The sequence below is a fragment of the Alosa alosa genome, chromosome 7, assembly GCF_017589495.1.
Source record: "Alosa alosa isolate M-15738 ecotype Scorff River chromosome 7, AALO_Geno_1.1, whole genome shotgun sequence".
In the NCBI taxonomy this organism is placed as follows: domain Eukaryota; kingdom Metazoa; phylum Chordata; class Actinopteri; order Clupeiformes; family Clupeidae; genus Alosa; species Alosa alosa.
This window is the reverse complement of record NC_063195.1, coordinates 31250329-31276135: the sequence shown is the minus strand read 5'-3', so window position 1 is coordinate 31276135 and position 25807 is coordinate 31250329. Positions and strand designations below refer to the sequence as shown.

General features: G+C 42.4%; 1 protein-coding gene across 1 annotated transcript; it reads left to right on the top strand.

Annotated features, from left to right (window-relative positions):
* LOC125298355 lies at positions 1-25089 on the top strand. Its single transcript, XM_048249058.1, has 6 exons — positions 1-92; positions 765-825; positions 8387-8509; positions 21884-21953; positions 24122-24445; positions 24728-25089. Exons 4-6 carry the CDS (start codon positions 21884-21886, stop codon positions 25087-25089), a joined length of 756 nt encoding a protein of 251 aa, XP_048105015.1. The 5' UTR covers positions 1-92; positions 765-825; positions 8387-8509.
* The last annotated feature ends 718 nt before the right edge of the window (positions 25090-25807 follow it).

The following is a 25807-nucleotide window of genomic DNA, read 5'->3' as shown; positions in this document are numbered from 1 at the left end:
GGGAAAGACAGGGCTGTGGAGAGGAGAGGAAAGGAGAGAAAAACAACTGCACTGAGAAAAAGGAGACGAGTGTGGGACCAGTTACAGGGAGGGTGAGTGTGTTTCATGAGTGTGTGGTTACTATGGTGAGACAATGAGACAATACCAACACCCTGCAACAATACACTAATCTGTTACATGTGACAGGGAGTGACAAACAATTATCGCATGATAACAATGTTAGGTAAACATTAAAGTTGTTATCATAACAATTTTGCTTTCTTGGCATTTCAAGGCGTGAATGTGATCACAGTTATCAGTAACACAGACTGATACTGAAATTTTGTTGCAATGGGTATCCTTGTAAGTGATTTAATTCTGATTCAGGACAGTGCTCAGCTGTAAAGTATGTTAGTCTGTTGTAGATTGGAACTCCACCTTTAGTTAACCCATGTCCAAAAAAGGCTGCACACAAATATGTTATTTTGTTTTGGACAAAAGGTATTTTGTGTGCTGACTGACCCAAATTCTGCTACTCACTATGCCAAACTCTGACTGTGGGAAAGTTTACAGCTTAGTGCTATTCCACAATTTGTATTCAGAAACATGCAGGCCTTCATATATAATTATCTACATGTAAAACACTGAATTCCACATTACACTGTTAGAAACATGCAGGCCTTCATATATAATTATCTACATGTAAAACACTGAATTCCACATTGTATAATTCTGGGGTATTCTTACTGTATTCTGATGTGTTCATATGTTACTTCTGTGTGTAGTATACAACGGGGAGAGGTCCATACCAGAGGTGGGACCAAGTCACTGTTTGGCAAGTCACAAGTAAGTCCCAAGTCTTAGCAGTCAAGTCCAAGTCAAGTCCCAAGTAAAGACAGAGAAGGGCAAGTCGAGTCCAAGTCCAAGTCACTTCAAAGCCAAGTCGAGTCCAAGTCCAAGTCCCAATCTTTTTCAAGTCCTGAACAAGTCATCAGGTACTCTTCACTTAATAATGCCATTATTAGACTATCGATCATAATTTTAACACATCAATCTAATCTACAGTATTTTTTTTTTATAAATACAGATTAAAATATGTTCAATGGTTTTGTCTTGAAATCTTTTACGATATATGCATGCGCATACCTGTGAAATATACGCATGAGCATACCTGAGTAATCTGAACGAAACGGATAGCTACAAGACACCCATAGCAGCAAAATTGTATTGTTTTTCCAAATTGCGGTGTCCACTGTAAGGATGAGTACTAATTTGACTGATGGCATTTCACTATGTTAGGCCACAGATTTGCCTGCAAACTATTTATTAGGCTGTCTGCCAGTGGCGACTCATAAGGGAAGCCAAGGTCATGGTTAATGATTACAATAAATGGTGGCCGAAGAATCGTCACATAGGCTACATTAGTAAATTGCTGCAGTTAAATATTTTACGTTTTTATTAGGGCTGTCAAACAATTAAAAAAAAAACTAATTTCTCATATTTTGAAATGAATTAAACTAGATTAATTGTGATTAAAGCTTCTTATGGCATATTAAATACAGCATAAAGCACAAAATTACTGAGTAACCACAAAGGTAAAAGTAAAACACTTCTATTTATTTAAAGGATAACTAGATGTACCGCATAGCGGTACAAAATATGACCGCCGCTCAGTCCTGTACATCCATTCCGCGAAAATAAATCACACTTCAATTTGTCTCCATATTTTACTCCATCCCCCACTCTTGAAACTTTTGTGTATGCTTGTTTGGCATGCCTGAGTGTGTGTGTGTGGCTGCACAAAAAGTAACCTACTGGTGCTGAAAAGGTGAATAGATTGTAGAATAGCCAAAGAAGATGTAGCATTGTTATAAAACCTTTAAAATCTCTAAACAATCACAAGTAGGGCAGTTCATCACAGTTCATCCATTGCAACTGGATTGATGAAAGGTCACTTACACCTGTAGGCTACATTGTATTTGGGAAAAGCAAAAAGGTATCAGCATAATGTTATTTATTTATTTTTATGTATTTATAAACAAAAACATCTCTGTCAGTTCCATGCCGTTTTCAACAGCTATCAAAAACAAAGGTCATTTTGGATGGATGGATTTTTGTGAATGTTTCTTCTTCTACATAAGATTTTAGTCATCTTTAGTTCATGTAATACTTTATTGTCAATGCACAAATTAAGTAACAGTAGTCTGAAACGTTATTGTTAATGCACAAATTAAGTAACAGTAGTCTGAAACGAAATGCTGTTTTACATCTAACCAGTGGTGCAAATAACTGACATGTCCAAATGGGCCTTGATGAAATGCGCCGCTAGACTGTTCATACACATTTTAACGGGCCAAAGTTGAAGAGCTTTTGTCCGTTATTGTTCGTTACCAAATATAGGCTGATTCATGTTCCCTTGCATTGTGTAACTGAGGTCCATGGCTAGTCTGGCTTTCATCAGACCAAGCTCAATCTTTTAAGAAAAAAAAAATAAATAGCGGGCAGATCAGGCTGGGTTCACCCAGCCTAGTCCATAGGCACCCGATATTGTTTAATTTTCAGATTGAGATATACACGCTCTGGCTATTCTAAATGCAAAATGCATTAGGGAGTTATGACAAAACTGTAACTAACAAACTAGATCCTAATAGAAAGCTGTTAGCTTCCCTAAGCTACAGGTAGGATTATAAGGTAGGCCTATTTACAACATAAATTGTCAATAGGCTATGCTGGCGACACAAATAAAATCTCCTTTGGAAACCAATGGCTTACGACTTACAGTATCAAGCAGACTTAAACTGCCATATCGTGGCGAAAAGTTGTAATAACATTCACGCAGCTCCATGAGTCAAGGAAAGCGCGAATGAAGTAGCCACTTCTAAACGGGACCCACTACACAGTAGCTTAAGGTGTGTTGCTAAAGCAGCCATAATGAAATGAAGATGTCATTGTTTGGATACTTCACACACACGTGCTTTTTAATTTCACAGACTACAACTACCAAGCTGGAATCAAAGCACATCGATTCCCCTCTCACACCCTGCACGCACTTAAAACAAAATAAACAGGCGTCTCAGTCTCACGCATGTATAGGCAAAACTGTATTAGACCGGTGTAACGTTGGTAAATCTTCCATTGCACAGAATGATTTTGTAGCACGTGCAATAAATGACAGTCGAAAGATACAAACAGTGCTGCTATCAATTTGCTTGGTATAACCGCATTTATACTTTTCTACAAATGCAATCAATCAAATGGGCCTCCATCACTCAACCAATGCTAACGGTAACATTACCTAGGTCCTTATTGATATTACAAGATTAATGTACCTGCAGTAAAAACCAAGCATGTCCGATAAACATCCTCAGATTTATTTCGGCTTCAAGAAGAAATGGGAATTACACTTCATGTGAACATCGTCCTGTCCTTATTAGATGTTCGCTGCGGTAAATTACAGTCCTTGTAGGAAGTGTCCATTGTTTTTCCAACCCACTTTTAACTTCCAACAAAATTACGTCTCACTGCAACGATGCGCCATCTAGTGGACAAACGACTACTTATCGCCAATACTGAAAATGAAGCCATGATGATGATGATGAATATTTATTTTGGCTTTCTTTTGATCCTACTGAATTTGTAATTATGTATCGGCCGTTCTAATACCGATAGTATGTGGGTGCCTGTGTGTGTGCATGTTTATATGTGTGCACCGCCATTTACAGGCCAATGAGTGTACAGTCACTAAATGTACACATAACCTAATTGTTTTAGACCCCCCCATGGATGAAATTCTACGACACTTGGCATACCCCCAGACCCCCAGAGAATGCCAGGTCAATCATACACATAAAATTTGGTGCAGTTCTGAACATCTTAACTGAAGATAGGGGCGATTAAAGCAGAATAATATTGCATTTTCATTTTTTTACCGGGGGGGTTGGGTGCAAATCACAAATGAGTGATTATGAGCCAGGTTGATGTGGGCCCTTGAGACCAACATACCATAAAAGATTCACAGAGAACTGTGTCTGCCCTACCCTCCTTTCGTGGGGTCCAGTCCAGCAGGGGGCTGCAGATCAAAACGAAAAATGACGGTTCCATGCTATCCATGTGGGGGTACATGCCCACCAAGTTTTGTGTACCCCGGTCTTTCAGTGTCCCGGGAATCCTTGTTGGTGTACGTCACTAAATGTACACATAAATTATTTTATTGTAAGGCCCCCCATGACCGAAAGTACACAAAACTTGGCATGCATTCGAAGGGTGTCATAATGATCCTACACTTTTAATTTCGTGCAGTTTTGACCTTGTCAGCCAGAGATATTGTGATGAAAACACCTAATTGTTTGCTTTTTAATTTTTAACTAGGTGGCGCTATACATGAAATAAGTGGTAATGGGATGGGTTGACATGCCCCCTTAAGACCAACATACAAAAAAAAGGTGGACCTCCTAGGCCCTACGGTTCTCGAGATATTCACAGAAAACTGTCTCCGGCCACCTACAGGCCAGTTGGTGTATAGTAACATAAATTAATTTATTGTGTGGCCCCCCATGAACGGAATTCCACAAAACTTAGCGTGCATACAGAGGGTGTCATAATGATCCTACACTTCCAATTTCGTGCAGTTTTGACTATGTTAGGTCACAGATACCTTCAATTACACCACCTTATTTTACTTTTTTGTGTTTAACTAGGTGGCGCTATACATGAAATGAGTAGTTATGGAATGGGTTGACATGGCCCCTTGAGATCAACATACAAAAAAAAAATGGTCCTCCTAAACCCTACGGTTTTCGAGATATTCACAGAAAACTGTGTCTGCCCTACCCTCCTTTCGCGGGGTCCAATTCAGCTGGGGGCTACAGATCAAAACGAAAAACGATGGTTCCATGCTATCCATGTGGGGTTACATGTCCACCAAGTTTCGTGTACCCCGGTCTTTCAGTGTCCCGGGAATCATTGACGGAAATTTGGGCATCTAAAAGAAAAAAAAAAAAAAAAAATCTGACTAAACCTATATGACCGCCGCTTCGCTGCGCGGCGGTCATAATAATGACAAAGTTTGTAAAAGGTGCACTGTCACTTTAAGCCCATTGTGTGCCACTGTCCACACGTTCTCCTAATGATGTTTTTTTACCAGCTCCATTCAAATATAGCTATGGCTAGCCTAGTCCACAAACTCTAACATTGTTTGTGCCACATGTATAGCACAATACTACAACGATACGCATGATATTAAGTTGGCACAAACAGCTTTCATTCTTTTGGAAATAAAAGCATGTAATGACATGATGCTTGCTAGACATTTTCTGTTTGCAATTAAAAGTGAATTATGAGCCTGGTATAGCCAGTAGCCACCTAGCTACGTGGAATGCGTTTCAATCGGCATAATATCATGTGCTTCATGTAAACGAATTATTGAAGACTTCAAGACTCACCAGTTCCATTACACAAAAGCAAAGACAACTCTTCATATTCTTGTCCATTTGCAGCCTATGTCAAAGTGCCCTGGCTCTCACAGTTTATAACAGTAGTGAGTACCGGATAAATCCGCAATTTCCTCTAATCTCTCTTTGTTTCCTTCATGATTTCCCTTCATAGGCCCACGTTTCTCTCCCTTTCGTGCGCGCTCAATTAAATGGAGTAGGCCGCTAGCATACGTTCAAGTTGGATCCTCCTTATGTAACATGCTGTTGATACATTTTGACATTGTAAACGTTCTCTAACAAAAATGCAAATCAGTTTGCAGTAAAGCTAATATTTATTTATTATTGGTCCTTCCTCTGTCTCTTGGTGCCCTACACACAGTGCGTGATGCGTGGTGGTAACAGCAGCACTGATCACTGTGCTCTGCCTGTTTGTGTCCACTATGTGTATTTTGTTTTTTTCGTTGCAAGGTGAAAGCATCTCTGGGGTGACTGGTCTACGATCAGGAAATTCATTTTTTGACTCGAGACCTGTCAAGTCATTACAAGTTAAAGAGGCAAAGTCCGAGTCAAGTCTCGAGTGAATAGTCTTCAAGTCCAAGTCGAGTTGCAAGTCATGCCGAATTTGATCAAGTCGAGTATGAAGTCATTAAAATCATGACTCGAGTCTGACTCGAGTCCAAGTCATGTGACTCGAGTCCACATGTCTGGTCCATACTATTGTACATAACATAACTGTGCCTTAGGCCTGTGCACCAGCAGGAAGGTCAGACAGGCCGATGTTTGGGAACATCCGAGGAACATCAGACATGGGCCATTCGGGCTGGTATCCATCCGGCCAGAGCCGGGTTTTGTACACTGGTTGGCACCTGCCACGTTGGCATGATTGTCGTTTGTATGTTTTAGTATAACAGGCTTTGTCTCTGACTCCGAGGCTTTGTTTTGACTCTGAGACGGATCGAGGAAGCGACCAAGGAGCATCTTCTGTCGGAAGGCTCAGCCGCCGCTTCTAACAACAACCACAACTGTTAGACTCTGCACAGTTTTACTGTTCGAGACTTAGCCTGTTTTCTGTTATTCATTATTGTACCATCTACAATAAATCATCATCTAATCGCCGATCCTGATCCCGCCATCAAGCTTTATTGACCATCTTCAATACAACCATTAGAACTAAAACACAACGCAACAACCAGAGAATCCTACAACATTAACACTGTCAGAAACATGCAGGCCTTCATATATAATTATCTACATGTAAAACACTGAATTCCACATTACACTGTTAGAAACATGCAGGCCTTCATATATAATTATCTACATGTAAAACACTGAATTCCACATTAACACTGTAAGAAACACTAATAACTATGATCATTTATATGTTAAGAATTATGTAAGATTTGAATATATGCTTTTTTCCTTCAGCTGTGGTCTACTTCACAAGTTGTCAGATGCAAGTCTGCCTAGTGTTCTGTAAACATAATGTAGGCTGAGTGTAAACACACCACATGAGCTGTGACGAGCAGGAGAGTGAAACTGAAGTGAATCGGGCGCCTGTGTCCAGCAGTCAGGCCTCCTCATCCTCACGCACCGGACTGTGCAGTGGCTGCAGATGAGATCACTACAGATAGCCTCAGGCCAGAGAAGATGAAGAACAGTGTTAGTTCTCCTTCCTTTGCACACCCGCTATCCTACTTACCCCCAACCCCTACCTCCACCACATACACACATCTACTCCTTCTACTACCCCTGGGGCAGAACAAATTGTGATCTCCCCTGCTGTGAAGTACACCTGTAGGCCATAGGGTAGATCTCCACTGTCGAGCAAAAAAGTTTTTTTATCAAATTTCTCAGACACAGCTGTTCCTCTGATATGAGTGCAGGGATGGCTTGTTCAGTGGATTTGTTATAAAGAAGAAACAAGGGTGCTGTAGGCTCTCAATGTGCTACAATCAGCACAAGTTAAGAAGCTACAGTATATATATACATATACATATACATATACATACAGTCATGTTATTTAATGATTATTTCAGATAATTTCAATACAATTGCAGTTGTGTTGTTTGATTGAGTAAAGATAAATCAAATAACAATAACCAATTACAGTTCCACTATTTGGAAAAAATGATTTGATAATGATTGATAAAATGGAGGATATAGTATTTTGTATACCAACAAAGGCAGGTGTGTAGCCTATGCTTGCACAAGATAAGCTAATGTGAATAACTCATTGCCGAAGTTATTACTCACTAACACATCTAACTTTAATTACCTCCCCCGCTCGGTGTCAAACAAACACACACACACACACACACACACACACACACACACACACACACACACTTAAGCAAGCAATCTTTTACATGCAAACTAAATGAAATGGCACCTGTGTGCACTAGCCCATCATAACTGATGAGGTTGCAGACACAGTGCATACATGCATCCCGTACATCCCTGGTATTTCCCTCCAGGCCAGTAAGATCAAACACCAAACCATTCCTTCCAGGACACTTGGACTCTTGACCGCTCTCTAATTGCAATGAGCTCAAAACCATATGTTGTCTTCCAGTAAATGTCATGGCTGCTGGTGGGGATTGCCCATACTTGTTGATCTCTTGGCCGTCTGTCAAAGGGCTTTGGGAAGGATAAGAGGACGCTTGTTCCCACAGACTGCCTCTCTTTCATTGGGAACGGGGTTCTATAAACTCAATTGTGCACTGGGCCCTTAGACCTCATGCCAGAGAGAGAGAGAGAAAGAGAGAGAAAGAGAGAAAAAGAGAGAGAGAGAGAGAGAGAGAACCCCTCATCTGAGCAACAACAGGAAGAGGGAAGCACATGTTTATACACGCCCCCAGTCATCCACTCATTAATGCACATTTGTTCGTCTCCTTCCCTCACTTCTCTCACTCTTCTCTCTCTCGCTCTCTCTGTCTGTCTGTCTGTCTGTCTATCTGTATGTCTGTCTGAACCAGTGGATATTCCTTTCCTTGTAGATGGCGCTCTCGTCTGGACCAGCAGTTCTCTCATCTGACAGAGATGGCGTGAGACGGAGGTAGCAGTTCCCAGGCTTTCAACACTCATCCTCCATTTCTACTGTGAGTACAAACGTCTCTGTCCATCTTTCTTCTCCTCCTCCTCCTCCTCCGCTGCCTTCACCTCTCAATCACTGAGCATCATTTCTTCTTGTTGCCTCATGCTTCTCTCGGTGGTTTATTGTTTGTTTGTCTGATAGTGCATGTGTCATGTGGAGTAAGTAGGAAGTTTGGGTTTGTGAGGAGGGGTGGAGGAGAGGAGAGCGGTTGCCAGAGGGTCCGACATCAGTGCCTGGATTCCCCACACTCCTCTCGTCCTTGCACACACATGCGGATACAGGCGCATGCACACACACACACAGACACACACACACACACACACACACACTCTAAAACTTTCTCTCAGTTTCTCTCTTACACAGACACATGCACGCATACACACACACACACACACAGAGAGAGAGAGAGAGAGAGAGAGACACACGCACACACACACACACACACACACACACACACACACACACAGGCAGACGGAGGCTGTATATGGCAGCCACCCTGGCAGAGCCACTGACAAGCCTGTGAGGTCTGTGCCTGTGTGCCTGTCAGTGGAGGCCTCTCTCTCTCTCCCACTATCTCTCTCTCCAAACTCTCTCGCTCTCTCTGTCCCCTCTCTCTCTCTTTTCCCAACTCTCTCTCTTTTTTCTCCCTCCCTCCCTCCTGGGCAAACATCACGCTGACAGGCATCCAGCGCCCACTGGCCACAATGGTGGCGGAGGTGCCAGCCGGGTAGAGACAAGAGAGACGCGTTGGCCCACACCGCGGCCCCATACATCCAGCCAGCTAAAAATATTGTAATTAATAATGTTATTTTTGAGCAGACGCCTTTCCTGCAGTGGAAGTTATATATAATATAATATAATATAATATAATATAATATAATATAATATAAAACATAATATAACATAACATAATATAATATAACATAACATAACATAACATAATATTATATTATATTATATTATATTATATTATATTATATTATATTATATTATATTATAATATAATATTATTATTATTATTATTATTATTATAATATGTTTGGCTGCATACTTTAAACTTTAAAAAGACTACCACTCTGATTCACAAGGAAGTTTGAGGTCTTGATTTTACATTTAGCTTTATCCTTGATATGAGGAAGTGGTTTCAACCATATTGAAACCGTGTTTATACAGCTGTGCTTAGTAGCGCTAGTGATTTCTCCTTGATCCATAAGACCTGTCAGCACTTGTACTAAAAAGCCACAGCAAACACCAGCTTCATGGCAGAGACCCTGGTGACATTTACAGTAAGGACATGCTGCTACTAACATAGTGACATTTTTATGTTTCCGCTGCCATCCAGCCAAATTGGTGGGGACAAACACTATCTTAACCATCATAGCCACAGTATGTGTGGACATACTGCATGTCCACACCTTCTGAGACAGGGCATTATTAGCCGTGTTCAGGGGCACTTGAAAGCTTTGACAAACTTTCTATTTTTGTCAGTCAGTGACGAGTGTTTCTTTCTCTGAAGGGTTTTGCAGCCTCTCGAAGTAGCTAATGACTGACACTTCTGTGCAATTTTCGCATTGAGAGACTTGAGAGAGAAAGAGAGAGAGGGAGAGAGAGAGAGAGAGAGAAAGAGAGGGGCAGCCCTGAACCGCAAAGGTGAGGAGAGAGAGCATTGATGGAGGAGGCCATTTTCTTATTGCCGTACCCGTAGAACGGGAGTCGCTGTAATGAGCTCTCCTAATGGACAGGGCCATCAATTTCGAGGGCTAATGCTTTTATTAGAGCCATCAGAAGAGGCTAATGATTCTGGCCAGAGCTTTTGTTGAGAGCAATCCAGAGGCTCGATGACATTTCCCTGTTAACGAGCTACACAGTGTTCTCACAGTTTGGAAAAGACTCAAAATAAAGCCCGAAAGCTGTGAGAGTCGTCTGCGGATATGTGCTAATCATCCACCCCTCCTTCCCAGGAGGTGTGAAAAATATGTTAACGGAGTAGTAAACCTTGTTGCAAGGACGGACTGTTTTGAACATCCTCCTGTTAAAACACATTAATGGGTTATTGTGAACCATGGCATTCAAAAGTCACACTCTTCATATTAACTCTCTCTTTATAAGTACTTACATAAGTAGTGAAAAATAGTATGTACTTTCTCTATATATAAATACTTACATAAGTAGTGAATAATAGTATGTACTTTCTTTGCAAGTATTATGTTGTGACATGTGACAAAAACTGACCTCAACTGTAATTACACAGTTTAACAACATAGACATACCATACCACATAGACATAAAAAAAGGACAATGTTAATAACTAAATAGTTAATTAAGTGTACATATAAACTATGATTAGCCAGTAGGTGAGTATGAAAATAAGAAATAGAGTCTGCTTGAAAGAGTCAGAGAAGGACAGTAAATGCAGCAGCTGTGTCAGTATAAGTGGACAATGCATGCTGAGGCTTTACTCGATGAAACCTCGATGGATTTACTCTTCAGATTTGCAAAGACTACAGTTCCTGCTAATCGAAAACATTGAGAAAACACAATGGGAACTATATGTGCTTGCTCTAAGGGATGTAGTCTTAAGCTTAGTAAAGAACCTTGAGACTACTGTATGTGAAATACAAATGTTGTTATGTGAATGCATAAGTGATGAATGAATTCCATAGCTCCTTCGAGAGACATGCCGGAGACGGTGTTGATAGAAGCCTTTAACTGTGGTGCACACCTAGTGGTAGTTATGTATGTGGTCTCACAGACACACACACACACACACACACACACACACACACACACACACACCACCATCTCCCCTTCTCAGGGATTAAGATGCAGACCCCTTTGGCTCAGATAAATAAAGGGATAAATCATGCAGGAGTGTCTTTTGATGCCTGAGTGGGTTTTCATGGTGCTGCGCTCCAACCAAAAAAAAAAAAAAATCAATGTTGATGAGTGGGAGGGGGGCATGCATTGTCCCCTAACTGCAACCATGGCTCAGAGGCCCATCCAAACGTTTCTTCTCCCTCTCTCTCTCTCTCTCTCTCTCTCTCTCTCAGAGTCTTGCTCTCTGTTTAAATCATTCATTCTCTCTTTCTCTGTCAGTCTCTCTTGTTCTCATTCTCTCTCTCTCTCTCCTTTGCATTCTCTCTCCCTCGCTCTCTTTCTCTGATGAGCTGAGAGGGATGACCCAGGGCACTGTTGCCATGGCGGCACAGTGGTATTTCCTGATGCCCCTGAGGGCAACGTTTGCGCTCTCTCATCGTCCACTTTCGCCAACATGTGCTGCGTGGCCAAGCTAGCGGATATCCTGCGCACACTTCAGTATGCTCAGATTTCTGTCAAATAAGTCCAGACAGAGGATCAACATGTGAAAAAGGCTTTTATAGAATTATTTGAATGGATGGATGCAGGAAGCTTTTCATGCTGAAATATGTCTTGTCTCTCTGCTGGTGTCTATTTATGACATCCGAGTTACCTTGTGAAATCAGCTGTCACTGTTTCTTTTCCACTGGGTTTCAATTAAGCCTATTTTGCCATGCAGCTCTGGGTGTCGTTTTTGACTTTTGACTCGTGCGTGGTGCGGAAGCTTTCCCATGCAGTTGTTTTTGACTCAATGAGTTTCTACCCCAGAGGCAGTCAGAGTGATCTATTTGCTTGTGTTCGACGCTATCCTCACATATCCCATTTCCCCCTCTGCTTAAACATTTGCAACAGGTGACAGACTACCTGCCAGGCCACTAACCACTTTGTTTAAATTCAGCTGCATGAGCAACAGTCATGTGGCCATATCTAGCAGTGCTTGTCTAGTCCAGCAGAACTCTCTTGAGTGATTCAGTGTGCACTTGAACTGTCAGAAGGGTAACAGCACCAGACTGCTTCCAAGGGGTTTAGTCTTCCTAAGCAAAGCAGAAGGCATCCCAAATTAATTCAGCTTGATTTTATTTGTTTTGCAACAACGCAACTACACTACGCTTCACAGCAGTGAAATCTTTCATGTGCTGACAGCTTTTAGCCCAATTGTGTGCACTGGTCTGCCCATTAGATGACGCTAACTAGATGTACCGCAGAGCGGTACAAAATATGACCGCCGCCCAGTCCAGCACATGTTTTCCACAAAAAGAAATCACGCTGAAAGGCCTATATGATTCTGTCTCACTAAATTGCATTATCCACACTCAATTCTCACTGGTATCTGCTAGACAACAAGTACCAAAACATGATTAGTTCATAGATTTCACATGTAAAATTCATTTTATACAACCCCACCTCCATCTTGCCTGTTCAGAATTCTGAGAAATTCTTGATTGTTTGTGTTATGTTTATGTTATGTGTGTGTGAGTGTGTGTGTGTGTGTGTGTGTGTGTGTGTGTGTGTGTGTGTGTGTGTGCGTGCTTGTGTGTGTACCTGCGTATGTGCCTGTGCATGCAAGCGTACATATGTATACTGTGTGAGGATGTGTCATACGTATGATTACTTTGAATGTATGTGTGTGTGTGTGTGTGTCTGTTTGTGCACATGTGTGCACATGAAATGGGTTAACATGACCCCTGGAGGCAAACATACGGAAAAAAATTGTCATCCTAGGCCCTACAGTTCTCAACATATTCACAGAGAACTGTGTCTGCCCTACCCTCCTTTCGGGGGGTCCAGTCCAGCGGGGGGGCTACAGATAAAAACGAAAAATGACGGTTCCATGCTATCCATGTGGGGGTACATGCCCACCAAGTTTGTGTACCCCCGGTCTTTCAGTGTCCGGGAATCCTTGTTGGTGTACGTCACTAAATGTACACATAAATTATTTTATTGTAAGGCCCCCCATGAACGAAAGTACACAAAACTTGGCATGCATTCGGAGGGTGTCATAATGATCCTACACTTTTAATTTCGTGCAGTTTTGACCTTGTCAGCCAGAGATATTGTGATGAAAACACCTAATTTTTTGCTTTTTAATTTTTTAACTAGGTGGCTATACATGAAATAAGTGGTAATGGGATGGGTTGACATGCCCCCTTAAGACCAACATACATAAAAAAGGTGGACCTCCTAGGCCCTACGGTTCTCGAGATATTCACAGAAAACTGTCTCCGGCCACCTACAGGCCAGTTGGTGTATAGTAACATTCCACAAAAGTTCCACAAAACTTGGCGTGCATACAGAGGGTGTCATAATGATCCTACACTTCCAATTTCGTGCAGTTTTGACTATGTTAGGTCACAGATACCTTCAATTACAACACCTCATTTTTACTTTTTTGTGTTTAACTAGGTGGTGCTATACATGAAATGAGTGGTTATGGAATGGGTTGACATGGCCCCTTGAGATCAACATACAAAAAAATGGGCCTCCTAAACCCTATGGTTTTCGAGATTTTCACAGAAAACTGTGTCTGCCCTACCCTCCTTTCGGGGGGTCCAGTCCAGCGGGGGGGCTACAGATCAAAACGAAAAACGATGGTTCCATGCTATCCATGTGGGGTTACATGCCCACCAAGTTTCGTGTACCCCGGTCTTTCAGTGTCCCCGGAATCATTGACGGAAATTTGGGCATGCGAAAAAAAAAAAAAATTTAAAAAAAAATCTCCGCTGTGCGGCGGTCATAATAAGTGCATCAAGATGACCCAATCCTGAAGCTATTGCAAGTTGAGTTCTGAATAGAGTAAGCTTCATTTTGGGTTTCTGAAGGTATTCAGGTTTGTAATTCAGCAGATGCCTTCGTCCAAAGACGGTGCTGTTTAGACCACAGCAACACTAGCGCCACTTTGCCACCAACACTATTGTTTGTGTCGTCTGCCAAAATACCATACTATCTTGTCTTTCATAACCACAGAGAGGTGACAACAATGTCAAATCGAACCACATACAGTTCAGTCAGCGGGGCAAGTAAAGGGTGACGCCAGTGAGAGGACTCTGACAAGAAAGTATGTAGAAAAAGGCAGAGAGAAGCATGTTGGCTGGGTCAGTGTTGTTTCACCTGTCAAGGTGGCTGACTGGTGCTTTTTCATAAACGCCATTTATTAATACTACGCCTCATTAAAGTGTCAGTTAGATGCCACAGGAGGAGTGATTGCACATCAAACGAGAAGAAAACAAATTTCCAAGAACATCCCCAACATGCAGAGGGACCTACTCATGAGTCTCACTCATAGCATAATTCAAAAAACAAGCAAAAAAATCCCGTCAGCGGCAAGGCGGTGTGTTCCATTTGCCTTACAAAGCCGACGTGTCCTCTACAATAAACACGTCCCCGCAGCACTGAAAAGGAGACAATAAAACCTTGGCGGATAATAAAGATGAGAAGGGACAGTGAAAATATCACCAGACGGCAGATATTCAGACACAGACACAGAGAAACGTTGGTGTCGGCAGCACGGCAAGTAAATCTCATTTCAGCACTCTAAACAGAAGCTAACAGCGCAGAGCTTCAGTTGGAGGTATCCTCTCTCCCTGATTTCGTTGCCATCCAAGTGCGGATGATTACACCCTGCATTGTGTGAACGAACAGGATCAATGCTTTTTGTGTGAACGCCTCCTGGAAAAAAAAAAGTGCTCAATCACAGAGCAGATGTAGAATAGCTAACTTAAGTGCGAGAACATGAACCCATTTTCAGTACCCATTGCATTTTGTCAGTCAAAAAAAAAAAAAAAAAGAAAAGCCTTTCAGCGTAATTATCTCTGCAGGTGTAACACCGCAGGAGGACTGAGAGCATGAGGAGATGGGACACGAGACAACCCAACCTGAGCGCTCGCTCACTACCAGGTTCATCTCTGGTTCAGCAAGGAATAAACAACACCCGTGGGCTAGCTAGCACCTGCACCTGCAGTGAATAGATGGCTCTTGAGCTCCAAATGACCCTCCACGGAGGATTTGCGTTTCATCCAGATGGCGATGTTTAGCGTGAGCGACATGGTCAATGGACTGGCGCGGAGTGTCCACAAACACAATCAGCTAATTCCTCCCTTGAGAACATCATCCATGCTAGATTTTGCCCGACTGTGCATACATTTAGCAGGTATATTTGTTCTGTGGGAGAGTGGGAGAGAAAGAGAGAGAGGGAAAGAGAGAGATTTACTCTTCAGATTTGCCAAGTGTGTCCTGATCTGCCTCGAGCTTATTATAACGACGGGGGCTAACCCCCCACGTTAAACAGTTAAGTTGCGCTCACATCAAAGCGGCGCGCGCCTCCCGCCCCTGGGATTAGGCCGCTTCCCGCCGGCGAAACATCAAATGCGTTTACAGGCGAGACAAAGGGAAACAAGGATCCGCCAGAGGTCCGTTTCCCCCGGTGATTAGCGAGGATTACAAGTGGGATGACCGGAATTATTGCACGCGGTGGTGACGGCGCTTTCAAATCCATAGCTCCCACAGCCTTACGTTTCAGCTGTCAGCGTGGCGCTGAGGACACTTAATCCACATGTGCTGCTCTTATTTAAATCCCCTCGATGTGACAACACCATGACTATCACACACAGAGACCAGTGTGGAGTTCAGATGTGGTGAGAGTGAATGTGCAGGCTGCAAGGCACCATCTTTCTATGAAGTTATTCGCCTTATTCACGCGGCGGCCATTGTGTAAACCAAAGAAAAACGAGGCTACAGGGTACATTGACTATATCATTAATGCATTTTCACCACCTACTTGTGAGTGCGTAGAACACAACAATCCTATGGTTTGTGTACCCTGTAGACTCATTTTGGTTTATAATGGCCGCCGCCTGAATAACGTGAATTGAGTCTTCAACCTGCATTGGACACAACATCTCCATTGTGCCCATGAGGTGGGGGTGCAAGTAGCATGGCTAAAACCCTTTGAGTGCTAGCACGTGTCAGGAAGCAAGCTTTTTCCTCATAGGGCATCAGGAAGAAAGCTTTTTCCTCATAGGAAGTTCTGTGCCCACTTGTCAACACAACACAAACATTCTAATGATCCCAGATATGCATCAACATAGAACTTACCTCTGTTTGCTTAGCACATACTAAGTGAGACATTTCCCCTTGTTACTTACCTACTTTTTTACTCAGGAAGTTCAAAGTTCTTTTCTATAAATATTCTTGCTACACTAGCTTTGTGCCCCAGATATGGTTGGCTTTGCACAGCTTTGAGAGATGAATGCTATTGTAGCTTCCTTGTCTCCTGCTCCTTTATTTGCATAGTGCTTGTTGTCTGACAAGTGGAAGATGCACAAGTGGAGATCAAAGGGTCTCACCTGAGGAAAGGAAGGGGGGGCAGTAGGAGTCGAGCGGGGAGACTGCTTTTGCCTTTGGCAACACTGAATCAGCAAACAGCCAGTGTGTGTGTGTGTGTGTGTGTGTGTGTGTGTAGTACGAGAGAGAGAGAGAGAGATGTGTGTGGTGTGTGTGCGCACATATGAAGGAACTTTGTTATGTAGTTGTCTGGATATAGATATGTAGTTCTTTATTTGCTATGACTTCCTGGATCTTTGGTGATACTGCCAGAATGCATATTATTTCCCTGGAGACCAAGGCTCTGATGTAAAGACATATGATATAATACAGAACCCAGATGTCTAAGTAATTCTTGTCACAAAAATGTGTTTGTTTGTGTGTGTGTGTGTGTGTGTGTGTGTGTGTCATGATTACTGCCAACTGTCATCCCAGGGGCAAACATAGAGAGAAAAAGCATTTGGCCTGATGCACAGTGTGGTGACACAGTCACTGGCCCTTCCTTTCATAATGGCCATCTGCCAAACCACTGGCCTGCAAACACAATGACAGGAAGCCGGAGTTTATACTGCACACTTGATATTCTACTCTTCTCTCATTTACCCAGACACACAGACACACACACACACACACACACACACACACACACACACACACACACACACACACACACACACACACACACACACACACACACACACGCACATTTCCCACATGCACAGCGGGTGCTGTGCAGCCTGACTGCTCCCATCAGTAGTCTTTGTGTGTGTTCCCCCTCGTAAAAACCGCCCACCTTTTCTATACAAAGCGAGCAGGTCGGCCTCAGAGCTTTTTAACGATGAGCGCCGCAAAGCAGAGGTGACCCAGAACTGGATGGCGGACACCGGGTCTCCCTGGATGGTCACCACTTGGCCAGCCTGCAGGGCTAGTCCCCCCAGACATGGCTGTGCGGGTACCAGTCATTTCACCAGCAATGTCTGAGTGCTAAGGGAGGAAGGCAGAGCTTGTACATTATGGACCCTTTCAAGAGAGTTCCATTATCAGCATCATAGTTGGCCCCACAAGACTTCCGTTTTAACATTCCATATGTTATCTTAATGCAGAGGAAGTAGATTGGGGCCCAAATAGAACGTTCAAAGCATTGTTTTTGTTTTTATTGTTGAAAGGGCCCATAGTGCTGCAGAGCTCTCACAATCAGGCCCGATGGAGCACAGGCAGCCCAGCGGAGGTGGTGCAGTCAGATTGGTGGTGCAATAATGACACTTAGTGGAAGATGTGGGTACAGAAAGCCTAGGATGTGTCTCCATATGTCTGCCTTTTCTATAGAGGCTATAGAAGCCTTCATTCTTTTTGTGCAGCTCTGATCATTCTGAACTGACCTAGGGAGGCCATAACTGATCAGAGTTTGTTTTCATTATGCTTTATGACATCTTTTTTCAGTGTATATTTTGTATTATATTATAAATTGCCCCTACTCCCTACAAATGCAAATGAGACATTTTAGTGTTTAACTTTGCTTTGCACTTGAATTTCTAGGGAAGCCCAGTGTGATCTGAAGGTGTTGTTTTTGAGATATTGTGGAAATATTTAGTTTTATTTTTTTCTCTTCTTGGGGTGTCAGGCCTCAGCAGGTAATTGTACAGTATCTCACACAGTTTCAATGCATGTGTTGAGTTCTTCAACCACAATGTTCTGTCACCATTAGACAGTGAAATGATTGTGTACTAGCGGGCCCGAGCTAACTAGCCCCATGCAGAGAGACAGATGCCCCTAGGGCAGAGAGACAGATGAAGTATCACCATGGTTCACTTGGTCTCTTTTGCCTAACATGCTCTGAGTTTCATATCTGACAGGAGAAGGTGCACAAGCGCAGATCAAAGTATCTCGTCTGCAAGAGGAAGTGCTGGACCTACTTCATTAACCTCACAGTAGGAGGGGCAGTTCCAGCTACACTGAATTAGCTAGAAACTAGGCAAGGTTTTAGCCTGTGTGTGTGTGTGTGTGTGTGTGTGTGTGTGTGTGTGTGAGAGAGAGAGGAGAGAGTACACGCTCTAAAAGTTGAATAATGGAAATGCATGCAATGCTCAGGTTGTCTAATTAATAAACTTTCACTTCAGGATCTAGATGATGTCAACACTGTTTCCTTGCCAACTAAAACAGCCATGGCTATGCAGGAAATCCTGTGCCTGATACAAGTCTCAAGAAGTCTTAAGGAAAGTCCCCCAAGGACTTCCTGATTAATCATTACAGTAACACTCCCCCAGATTACAGTAATACATTCCATGCAGGTCCACAAAGGTCCCAACAAAGTGCAAACACAAAGAGACAGACACAATAAAATAGGGAAAGGAAAACTGAATGTTAGAGCTTGTTTTAGTGTTGTTAGCTAGTTAGCACTTTAGAAATATATTGGTCTATATTACATTTATTGTAATGATGCATTTTGTGCAAAAACATTTTCACAGCTTGACACTCTGAACAGGAAGTCGTGCTTCTACACTCACTCCTACTCCATCTCCAGACATGTCTGGCGCCCTACAGGGAGCCGGGCAGTGCTAGTGGGGCTCAGGATGTGGGCTGATTGCCTGGTTGCCCTTTGCTTAATGGACAAAGCCTTCAGAGACTGTCACCCCCACCCTGCACTAACTGCCCTCAGTGTGGAAGCTGGAGTGGAGGATGGACCTGTCTCTTTACACTAGCCCGGGCAGCAGGCCTGTCGCGCAAGTGGAGACATAGAACAGCAAAGGTTGAGGAAAGCTGTTATCACATCAAGAGCTGAGCCGTGTCAAGGTGTGGGATGTGGGTCTTGGGTCTGCCGAAGGGGAAAAGAAAAGCCATTTGAATCACTGGTCTCACTAAAAAAAAAACCACGGCCATGGTGCCATGGTCAAAAGGAATGGTATTTTGGGGAAAGGGTTGTGTCCTGCTTGTCAGCTTTCTTCCCCCTTAACGCAGTCTATTTAAGGGCGTTTCTCCTTTTTTGATTGTTTGCCCTTATGATGGTCTGAATGGGACCAAAAAACATTTTGCACTTTGGTAGCACTCTGCACTTTTCATCACTGATTAGATTAAAATTTGCATCGGCAACATTGGTGTGCGAGTTCTTTCTTGACTGAAGGCACTTAACAAGCCCATCACAAATGAAGCTCAGCTTTATGTAATGTTTAGTCCACTGGTCAGTATAGACAAATGAATAACAGTAAGAAAAGGGCTCGGATGCACAGTGAAGTGCCGTGTCATTCAATACCCTTTTCATATCGGACATCTGAATATTGGGATGGCCAAATCAATTCAGTTTAACTCTTTGCAGCATTCTGATAGCTCAGTTTAGCTCAGTGACAGTGAAAGTCGACAGTCTCTCTGTTATTAAAGTTTTTAAAGTTGACAGTCCCTTCGATGAATATGACTGAACTGAGGACAAAGAGATAATGGTGTAATGGTTGACAGCTATGTGGATGTGAAACAGATAACTGACAAAACTGTAGCTGAGAAAAATGAGGTTTTACAGCCCTAATAAAACATTTTTGAGAGTATGGAGCATGGAGGTTTCCTGATAAAGAGTCATGATAAAGGGGCTCTATTCAAAACCTAGAGCCCAGTTGGCCTACTACAAACAGATATATATATATATATATATAGAGAGAGAGAGAGAGAGAGAGAGAGGGAGAAAGAGAGCGGTGGGTGAGTGGTAAGATGTAAGGGGAGGTGCTGAGCCATGGTGCAGTGCAGCCGACCCCTAGAGGGATGGATTATAACGAGGCAGAAACACGTTGGCAACTCCAGCAGACTAATCCCTCGTCTCCACAAGGCCTCAAGCTGCTTCTGTCAACAGTGGCACTGGCTCCAAACGTATGTGCTCTCTGACAGCGAACTTTCCCTAAATTCCCTGAACCACCCACACTAAGTCATCCGAGTCATGGGATTAGCTTCAGATTACTCCAAGAAAAAGTAAACGCACAACGCTTAAACTTGGACCATAAACCAGCACAGCTAAAAGTGGTTACTCAGCACTAACCAGGCTAATTTACACTAATTTGCACTAGCCTGTTTTGCCTTACCCAACACCGCCTGCAGACGAATTAGGACTGCACTACATTACCCAACACCGCCTGCAGACGAATTTAGACTGCACTACATTACCCAACACCAGTTAGCCTGCAAGCTAATTATGATTGCACTACATTACCCAACACCAGTTAGCCTGTAAGCTAACTATGACTGTACTTCATTACCCAACACCAGTTAGCCTGCAGACTGTATTACCTTACCCAACACTAGTTACCCTCTAACCTCATTTAGACGGCATTAGCTAGCATCATATATAAAATGTTGAAATAGAGGCCAAGTTATTGATAGGGACACTGTTTTTGAGCCCTCTGGAGGTGTTCTGGCCTAATTGATGAAACACAGAGGGAAGTGTCTCCTCAATAACCCAAGTGAAATGCTCAAAAACGCTGTTCTGTTAGTGAGGCTGCTTTTTGCTTTGTTGGTGTTTTTTTTTTTTTTTTTTGCATTGGTTCTTTGGTTGGGCATTCAGGTTACTGGCAGTGTATGTGCAATGCACAGTCAACTGTGTTTTGTGGTATCCAGTGCCATGTTGTGTAATGTAAAATAGAGGTGATTTGCCACTGTGAGAATCCCCTACCGACAGCAGACGGAATATATCGGACAAAAGAAAGACTTCATTCGTTCCTATGCCTGTGACTGGAATGGGGAAGTCTGTGATGGTTAATCTGTCACTCATTTTATTGAACTGTGGACTTTGCTCTTTGCTGTGCGGCTCTGTGACCCAATGTGCTATTGTTTATTGTCTATTGTCAAACAGTAATAGCTAGTAAAAGCTTAGAAGGACAATAATTAAAGAATAGTTTTAAAAGTAAATAATAAAAAAGAAAACATAAAACATACAAGATAATATATGATAAAAGCATAAAAGGGCAATAGTTTAAAAGTGTTTGAAAAGTAATAATTAAAAGACATAAAACAGCATAGAATATTTACTTAGTGATAGTGAGCAGGACACTTTCAGTGAGTATATGACTCACACACTTCCTTATAGCAGCCTGATAAAGCCACCTTAGAAAACAAACTATGAACGTGAGTTCTAGATAACTAAACTTAATTGTCTGATTAAATTGTCTGATTGTGAGTTTGTGTGTGTGTGTGTGTTATTCATCTGAACCTGTTCATATGGATTTTGCAGATGGAGACCATCCAAAAGTGTACCTCCCTGCTCTGGGTTTTTATGTTTGCTTTAGCAAGATCGGAGAATGGTAAGTCGCCTTTAACTGAATTCCTTTCCACGTTAAATTAATTTGTCAGAATAAGTAAGTATTTATACAAGCTATAAGAAAAACATATTTCTCTCCCAATAAATATATAATCTATAAATGAATAAACCAGAGCCTTTGACTCTAGTGAGTCTCTAAATGTCTAGAAAGTTATAAACAATAGAAGCCATGTGGTCCAGGACCATTTTGGAAACAGCCTGTAAAACATGTTTTTGTCTCACACTTGAGCTTACGCTCATTTAGGTGCATTTTACATGCTGAAGTCAACATACAATGATGGTTAATTTACTGACTTGCATGCAAGGCCGTAGCCATGATTTCAACATTGGGGGGGACCAAATCTGTGGTGCGGTGTGAATTTCAATAACAAAATTTCAATACATTTCCTGCCATGCAAAAATATTATTAAAATCACAAACAAGTCATTAGTTAAGTCAGTCAATTAGGATATACCAAACTTTTGACAGACATAGGCACGGATGGATTATGAACCCCTGGGCATACAGTACCCAGATAGCACATTCATTTTGGCCCAAATTTGGCCCAAAACTGGCTTGGCATTTTGGCAGAGTTTTGGAGGGATGTACGGCCCATATATGGCCCAAATTAGGCAAGCCAGAATCAAAACGAAAGGAGGCCAAAACTCACCCAAAACCAATTGTGGCATTCCAAAATATGGCCATAACCATCCCAAAGAGAGCCCAAAATCCCCAAAATCCAGCCAAAAAGTAGCCAAAACTGACCCAAAGTGAGGCCATAGTATGCCAAATGATTGCATCTACATTGAAACTCCACTTGAAAATCTTTAAATTGATTTAATTTTGCATTTTGCAATATGTCTACATTAGTTTTATACATTAATTGCTATGTTCAAGTGCACTAGGCTCATACTGTTAAATTAGCCTATATGTCAATAGATATTTTTACAACAAAAAAAAACACAAAGATGAAATGCATTTCATTGTGATTTGTATTTATTAAGTCATATCAGCATACTTATTACTGTAAACTGTTGGCTGTTTGGACCTATAGCCAAATCATATTTTGTATTTTGATTTTATTATTCTGGCGGCTAATCACACAATTTTAAGGTAGCCTAGTTTGAAAGGGATGGGATTCAAGATAGGCTACTAAGACAGGTCCCTCTTCTGTCTGACTCACCTCAAGTTACCCTATGCATTATAGGCTGGTTTCTGACCGAAATGTTTTGTGTTAACATGTAGAAACACAGCCTTTATTTGGTGAATGGAGGTGGAAATTCCTTTCTTTGGTTATTGTCCGCGATTCACATTAACTGTAGGCTATCACCGCCATTGTAAAAGTTTTTTTCAACTTTTGTGCCGTCGCCACAATTGAGTGGTACGTTTTGCTGCATGGATGCACGATTGAGTGCGCATCTAAATGTAAAATGCAAGATGCAACAACCATTTCTAAGAGGCTTATAAACCGGTTCATTTCTGACATTACTACTAGCATATGAATGCATTATTTATGTTGTAAGACATCTGAAAGAAATGAATGACAGACACACACAAATTCAAATAAAAGGACACTATGTTTCACTTTCGCTATCATTGCGAGAAAATAGGCTACAATATGGAAAATGCTTCAAAGTTCCCTTTGAGTCTGATCAGCTTCAAAAATGAATGGGGTGTCCTTAGATAGTGCTACACCTTTCCAACAAGTTTTGTGAGAATTGTACCGGTATCTTTTGCGATATTGTTGACAGGCCGCACCGCAGTAGGGTACGTGCAGGAAGCTTTTGATAGCGCACGCCTCAAACGATAAACGCAAAACCTCCAGGAAAAACCACTCACAGTGTAGGCTACTCTCTCTGAAACCATCAATAGGTCACTAATTTTTGCGTTATTTACGTTTGATTGCATTTCAGATGGTTTCCTGTAGTAGCCTATAGCGTTTTTTTCTTTATTTATGTCCGAATATTGGGGGGGACATTTTGGTCACATCTGAATATTGGGGGGGACACATCCCCCCCAAAGTCTACGGCCCTGCTTGCATGAGAGTATGTAACAGTGACGTTCAGTTAGATAGCTTTGTTGTACATTTACCTAGACTTCCCCTGTCCAGTGCCTGGACGTTAACTAACTGTAGCAACTGGTCTCTTGCTTTAACATATATTTTTTAAATAGTTGTTATTACAGAGATAATGACACTCAGAAGTACAGAGTCAGTGAGCCCCCACTGCGATCAGCACACCTCCTTGTCCTGCAACATCACCTCCCAGGATGAGCCCACCATCTTCCTGTTTGCCTGGTCTGCTCCCAATAAGACAGCTCTGTGTGAGCTAAAGGATGGGCACCTCAGCACCCATAACGGAGTGAACTGTGTCTTCAAAGGCCAACAACTGGTCCTGACCATTCGTCACACAAAACCAATCCACCAGGGGCAGTATGTCTGCAAGCTGCGCTCCAATTTAGGAATAAAGAGTGCATTCACACACTTGAAATTACAAGGTTGGTATAAAATGCATACATTAAATACATTGAGCATTACCAAGGTGTTTCTGTGAAATTAGTCATTAAAAAAAAAACATGGTGAATTTTGCATGTCAGATGTTAATCAATAGAAAGGGATACTGATGTTTAAACTAGTTTCTGTAGAGCACTTCAGACAAAGTCAATTGTTCTGGGGCTAAATTAAAAAGAAATTAATATGTAATTGTAATTGATTTTAATTCAATGAAACGCTTGTCCGCTCTTTGGTGAGTGTAACTCCTCTACTTCTGTACCTGTCAGAGTGCCACCACAGTCTCCATGTCCACAGCCGTGATGGAAACTTGACGTGCCGCGCCAGAGGCATCTACCCAGAGGCCCACATCCACTGGTTCCAGGGGTCCAAGAACCTGACCGACTCCTCAGTGGCCCACCCCAGCGTACGGCACGAGGACGGCACCTATGAGATCGCCAGCACGCTTCTCCACCGGCCCCACTCCACTCTGAACTGCTCCCTGTGGAGCCCGAGCTCTGGGAGATACCTCAGCAGCACAAGGGCCAGCGTGAAGAGATGGCCTCAGAGGGGAGTCAGAGGGCGCTCCAGCACTTATGGAGGAACCAGGACGACTGTGGCCCTTTTTGCAGCAGCACTAATTCTGTTGTGAAAACTGTATGCACTGTGCAAGTTCTGAATTGTCTGTGCAGTTGGCAAGATTTTTTTTGATCATATTCACAGAAACCAACACTATGTTCCGACAGAACAACATAAATCAGCCGGTTTTAGAAAACAACCTGCACTTCTACCTCCACCTAGAGCCTGTTATTTGTTTTGCAAAAATCCACAGCTCCCGGTTCTTCTGTTCCAATCAGAGCAGGGCTGTGTGAGATCTGACTGTCAATCACAGTCTGGGGCAGTCTGATGTGCACTGACGAGCACAAACTCGATGAGAGGGTGCTCGTTGGTAGTGGGGGAGGGGCATGAGAGTTGTAAATTTTGACTAAGTCCCCTCAATCTGTCAGACTTGCCAACTGCAGCTTTAAACTAGATGTACCGCATAGCGGTACAAAATATGACCGCCGCTCAGTCCTGTACATCCATTCCGCGAAAATAAATCACACTTCAATTTGTCTCCATCTTTTACTCCATCCCCCACTCTTGAAACTTTTGTGTATGCTTGTTTGGCATGCCTGAGTGTGTATGTGCGGCTGCACAGAAAGTAGCCTACTGGTGCTGAAAAGGTGAATAGATTGTAGAATAGCCAAAGAAGATGTAGCATTGTTATAAAACCTTTAAAATCTCTAAACAATCACAAGTAGGGCAGTTCATCACAGTTCATCCATTGCAACTGGATCGATGAAAGGTCACTTACACCTGTAGGCTAC